Raw genomic sequence first — 6,029 nt, 5'->3', positions numbered from 1 at the left:
GAGCCAGACTTTCTGCACTGAAGTTTGAGCAGACCAAAATTTGGAGCTCCTGAGGCATAACGGATTCATTTAGATATCACCATACTTCTCTGTTCAGACAACTGGCCTTAGGTTTAGTACAGTAGTTAGAAATCTAAAGGATAAATTCCATTTCATGGTGTCAAAAACAAAGTGAAAATACAGCATAAAGTCTTTTATTAAACTGCACATTTTTCTGTACTGAGCTATGTTCCCCATTAGTCCATGAGTGGGAAAAATAGTCCAAAGCAGCATTATAAATATGAAAAAATTATAAATATGAAAAACTGAAAAAAAAAAAAAAAACACAAACTTTGAGGATTCTGATTTTATAAATAGACAATCGTATGTATTTGGTTTGCAGTTACTGGGGAGGTAATTGGAATGTTATCATCAAGGTCAGCAACAAACAAGAGATTTGCAAATTTCCTGTTGATTAGAGACCGAGGGGGGGGGGGGGGGCTTCTTCTAAATATGGTGGGGGATTCGGTTTGTAGGCGATTGTTGGTATTTTCAGAAAGGATCTTGGTTTGATCGAGATAGAAATGTTGACATGGGTAGAAATTCCATAGGGTGCACATTTCTGTCTTTAATGCTACGTCACAAAACCTGCCAACACGGATTTGCCTCCTCCATTCACTGATTTTCCAGTTGTTTTGTTCTCCATTTCTTTCAAGCACTTGTTGGACATCAAAGGCGAAAATCCACAATGGCGGCCTGTGAATTGTCGTGTGTCGTCCAGACTCTCTCAGGCCTGTAAAAAACATTGAATTGGTTTTATTGATGGAAACATCATCAACAATTGATTTAAAAAATGTAACAATTCTCATGATACTCCAAGGCTCTATAACAGTGGTAGTCAACTCTCTTGATATGGGGGCCTCAAGTAGGGCTCCTGACATTGCCAATAGACCACACATAATATTCAGTGAATACCCCTGATGTGGCCTAGTTGGCAGTTGCTGATAACTTATCGGCAGGAGGAGGTTCCTTATGGTTTGGTCGCTTGGTTTTTATGCCCGGCCACAATGATGGCGCATGGCCTTTAGTGCCCATCATAGAATTCCTTTGGCTTGGATCACAGATATGCAATGTAGGAACCAGCGCAATTCCTGTGCGGGTTCTCGCATCGCATCTAATTGACAGGGAGTTCACATTGCTCTCTGCAAACCGCTGCGGGTATCAATACAAAGTTAAAGTGATTGTAAAGGCAGAAGGTTTTTTTTTTGCATTCTATGCATAGTTACTAGTTAGTGAGGTTGAAAAAAGACATCAGTCCATCCAGTTCAACCTATGATGTGTGTGTGTGTTTGCTGTTAACCGTACATTGTATACCCCTGTATGTTGTACATTGTATACCCCTGTATGTTGTACATTGTATACCCCTGTATGTTGTGGTCTTTAAGGTGCCCATCTAATAGTTTTTTGAAATTATCGATGCTCCCTGCTGATACGACTGTTTGCGGAAGAGAATTCCACATCCTTACTGCGCTGACAGTGAAGAACCCCTTACGTAATTTAAGGTTAAACCGCCTTTCCTCTAGTTTTAGTGAGTGGCCACGTGTCTTATTGTATTCCCTTTCTCTGAATAGTTTGTTCCTTATGCTAGGGTCGCCAGTACAGTATTTGTACATTGATATCATATTCCCCCCTTAGAGTCGGTTCACACTGGGGCGACACGACTCTTTACTACTTCGGGGGTGACTTGTGTATTACAATGCACCACGACTTCGGAGCGACTTGCAGGGACTTCACATAATGGAAGTCTATGCAAGTCACTCCGAGGTCGCCCCGAAGTAGTACAGGACCCTTTTTCTAAGTCGGAGCGACTTGTGTCGCTCCTATTAGAACGGATCCTGTAGCGGTCAATGGACCGCGAGGGAGCGCGACTTGTCAGGCTGACAAGTCGCGGCAATGTGAACCGGCTCTTAATCGTCTCTTCTCCAGAGAGAATAAGTTCAGTGCTTGTAGTCTTTCCTCATAGCTGGTGTCCTCCATTCCCCTAATTATTTTTGTTGCCCTTCTCTGGACTCTCTCCAGTTGCAGCACATCCTTCCTGAGGACCGGTGCCCAGAACTGGACAGCATACTCCAGATGTGGCCGGACCAGAGTCTTGTAGAGTGGGAGAATAATCTGTTTCTGGAGTGAATCCCCTTTTTTATACATCCCAGTATTCTGTTGGTTTTGCTAGCAGCAGCTTGGCATTGCATGCCACTGCCAAGCCTGTTGTCTACCAGTACCCCCAGGTCCTTTTCCATCTTAGATTCACCAAGAGGTCCCCCCCCCCTCCCTAGTGAGTAGCTTGCTTTCTAGTTTCTGGCACCCAAGTGCATTACTTTACATTTTTCAACATTAAACCTCATCTGCCATCTAATTGGCAGGGAGTTCACACTGCTCTCTGCAAACCGCTGGGGGTGTCAATACAACGTTAAAGTGATTGTAAAGGCAGAAGGTTTTTTTTTATCTTCATGCATTCTATGCATGAAGATAAAAGAACCTTCAGTGTGCAGCAGCCCCTCTTGATCCGATTGAATCAAACACCCATGCAATCCGATTCCAGCGCGGACCGAAAAAAGGGTCCAGCATTAATTTGGTCCCAATCCGATGCTGTATGGCTGAACTCGCACCGCACAGACATTGCATGTGATCTGCACATCAATGCAGTGCAAATCACATGCGGTAACCTTCTGTGTGCAGCAGCCATCCTCAGCCCCCCAATACTTACTGGAGACCCGTCTTTATCCAGCAATGTTGCAGGAGTTTCTCAGCTGCCCAGGACTCCCTCCTCATTGGCCTAGATTCAACGTCAGTCAGCCAATCAGGAGATAGAGGGGCGGGGCTGGGTCACAGCTCCGTGTGTGAATAGACACAGGGAGCTGTGACTCGGCTCAGGTGCCCCAATAACAAGCTGCTTGCTGTAGGGGCACTCAATAGGAGGGAGAGGCCAGAAGCACAGATGAGGGACCAGAGAAGAAGAGGATCAGGGCCACGCTACTGAGGTTAGTATAACATGTTTGTTATTTAAAAAAAAAAAAAAAATAGACTTTACAATCACTTTAATAACACCCCTAAATTGGTTTGCAGATCCACAGTGCGAACTTTGAAATCCGACAGGAATCAGACCGCATGGGTATGAACACCCATGCGTCCAGATTCCAGCGCAGACCGGAAAAAGGGTCCTGTATTAATTTGGTCTGATTGCGATGCTGTATGGCTGAATTCGCAACACACAGACATTGCATGTGATCTGCACAGCAATGCGCTGCAAATCACATGCGGTGTCTGTCATCGCAATACCGTGAACCCAGCCTTCATGCCAATTATACATGTGAGAATTTACTGGAACCGACAGGCTCATGATTGTGTTATGTGTCCCCCACCCCATGTTCAATTTTTTTTTTTTACGTTAAAACAGTCCTGTGCTTGGGAAGTCTACCGTCATTACATGAGACAACAAAAACATAAGTCCAATTGGCTTAGGGATACAGGCAACCAATCTGCAGTCAGCTAGCCGGTTTGTCTTCCTGTGTCTCATCTATACTGGCAACAAGATAAAAGATACAATAAACTAAAATCACTCATCAATACATAATAGAATAAATGTTTCTTTCCCATTACGACAAGCAACTTACACACAGCTCATGGATATAACTGCGTCTCTCTGAAGGTTTCATTATTGATACTTAAACGGATGAGCCTGGCTCCATAGTAGTCAATGATGTAGCTAGATCCATCAGACGGGCCAACAATCTGCAAGAAGGAAAACTTCACATTTTAAAATTGCTAAGGTTCATTTATAAAAGCAGTATTTTTTTTTTTGTTAAAAAGAGAGTGGGGTCATTGAATGAGAAAGGTATAGAGAGAGTAGTGGGGATGAAATTAGGAGTGATGGAAGAAAGAAGAAAGGGGTAAGATAGATCAATAAAATAAGGGATTGAAAGACAGAGGAAAGTGTTGGGTGGGAAAGGGGGGGGGGGAGGCTAAAGAGAGGGAAAAAAAAAGTAAGGGAGGGAAGAATTGAGAGATAGGTGGGAAAGGGGATAAACTAAGAAATATAAAAAGGAGAGCGAGAGAGAGAAAAAGAAGAGAAAAGGAGAGAGGGGAAAAAAAGAGAAAAGGAGAGCGAGCGAGAGAGGGACAAAAAGAGAAAAGGAGAGCGAGCGAGAGAGGGAAAAAAAGAGAAAAGGAGAGCGAGCGAGGGAAAAAAAAAAAAAAGAGAAAAGGAGAGCGAGCGAGGGAAAAAAAAAAAGAAAAGGAGAGCGAGCGAGGGAAAAAAAAAAAGAGAAAAGGAGAGCGAGCGAGGGAAAAAAAAAAGAGAAAAGGAGAGCGAGCGAGGGAAAAAAAAAAGAGAAAAGGAGAGCGAGCGAGGGAAAAAAAAAAAAAAGAGAAAAGGAGAGCGAGCGAGGGAAAAAAAAAAAAAAAGAGAAAAGGAGAGCGAGCGAGGGAAAAAAAAAAAAAAAGAGAAAAGGAGAGCGCGAGCGAGGGAAAAAAAAAAAAAGAGAAAAGGAGAGCGAGCGAGGGAAAAAAAAAAGAGAAAAGGAGAGCGAGCGAGGGAAAAAAAAAAAGAGAAAAGGAGAGCGAGCGAGGGAAAAAAGAGAAAAGGAGAGCGAGCGAGGGAAAAAAGAGAAAAGGAGAGCGAGCGAGCGACCCAGAGCTAGCAAGAGAGCGAGCGACCCAGAGCTAGCAAGAGAGCGAGCGACCCAGAGCTAGCAAGAGAGCGAGCGACCCAGAGCTAGCAAGAGAGCGAGCGACCCAGAGCTAGCAAGAGAGCGAGCGACCCAGAGCTAGCAAGAGAGCGAGCGACCCAGAGCTAGCAAGAGAGCGAGCGACCCAGAGCTAGCAAGAGAGCGAGCGACCCAGAGCTAGCAAGAGAGCGAGCGAGAGCAAGGGACATCGAGAGCCATCATATGTATTTTGCTGTTTGCTCAGAGTTCAGCTTTAAAGTGCCGGCATTTACCAGCCAGGTGACATTTTTTAATATTAGGTAATTGCACACTTCTTCAGTAACTCCACTATTTATCATGTTCCAGTTATTGATAAATTACCTCTGGTAAGCAAACCATTGGCGGCACTGACTAAGCACCAGAGGAAGCGGAGGCCAGCCTAGAGCTGAATTCCAGAATCTGTGTGGCCGAGTCTATTTCCAGTGCAATGTACACACAGCCGTCTCTGTGCAGGCCTCCTGGACCCTCTACAGACAGCTTGGCTGCTGACCGCAGGAACACATTTAAATGCCAGTGTAATTTACTCTAACCATCTTATTCGGCACACAATGACGGCGCAATCCTGAAACCTGCCATTATCTTCTTAGAGAAATGCGATCTCTGCTGCTGGGGCTTCCTCCTGGCTTTTGGTAAAAAGCTCTCTCTGTCTGTTTTGGACTGAATTCTGGGACCACAGCCCAGGAAGCAAATGTCAGAGGCAATATTTATGTTAATTCAAATTATAAGTATTAACATCTGAAGGATTGTATTTAGTGTGTCTGATTTACAATCAGGCAATATTTCCTAAAGGATAAGTTAACCTTTTAACAAAAAAAATATAAAAAACGCAAATTTTTTGCAGGTAAAAAAATAATGTGCATTTACTATTTTTGGTTTTGGGAGTCCGTAAAGCATTGCAGATCGCTTGTAACAAGCAGGACTCCCGCAGACCTGTCAGTGTATCGGTATCGGCCCTGAAAAAAAAGGATATCCGTCGATCCCTAGTCGGAACATACCGTAAGTGATGACAATCAACCCCCCGCAGTCATGTGACAGTGTTCAGGCCTAGCAGTTGGAGAAGACTCAAGCACTTCATCATGGGACTAAGTTCCCCATATAAAGGAATGGCAAATATTTTGGCATCGGCTGTGACAAAGCAGTGCTGAGTTTTAATTAGGATGGGGAGTGGGGGGTGAGGTGGTCTTTAGCCTCTTGCCGACCGTATATGGGTGTGTATATATATATATATATATATATATATATATATATATATATATATATATATATATATATATGTTTTCAGCCTGC

General features: G+C 43.8%; 1 protein-coding gene across 1 annotated transcript in view; it reads right to left on the bottom strand.

The window, feature by feature from the left end:
* Positions 1–480: 480 nt before the first annotated feature.
* Positions 481–6,029, bottom strand: part of TM2D1 (TM2 domain containing 1) — a 36,233-nt gene continuing 30,684 nt past the window's right edge. Inside the window, exons 6-7 of the mRNA XM_082266684.1 lie at positions 3,651–3,768; positions 481–772 (exon numbers count right to left, since the gene is read on the bottom strand). Of these exons, the coding sequence (XP_082122810.1) occupies positions 3,658–3,768 (111 nt within the window). The 3' untranslated portion in view covers positions 481–772; positions 3,651–3,657. The remainder of the gene's footprint in view (positions 773–3,650; positions 3,769–6,029) is intronic.

This window comes from Pelophylax lessonae (assembly GCF_965119305.1).
Source record: "Pelophylax lessonae genome assembly, chromosome: 8".
NCBI classification, from domain to species: domain Eukaryota; kingdom Metazoa; phylum Chordata; class Amphibia; order Anura; family Ranidae; genus Pelophylax; species Pelophylax lessonae.
Note: the sequence above shows the minus strand (reverse complement) of the source record. Positions and strands in the feature narration are given on the sequence as shown.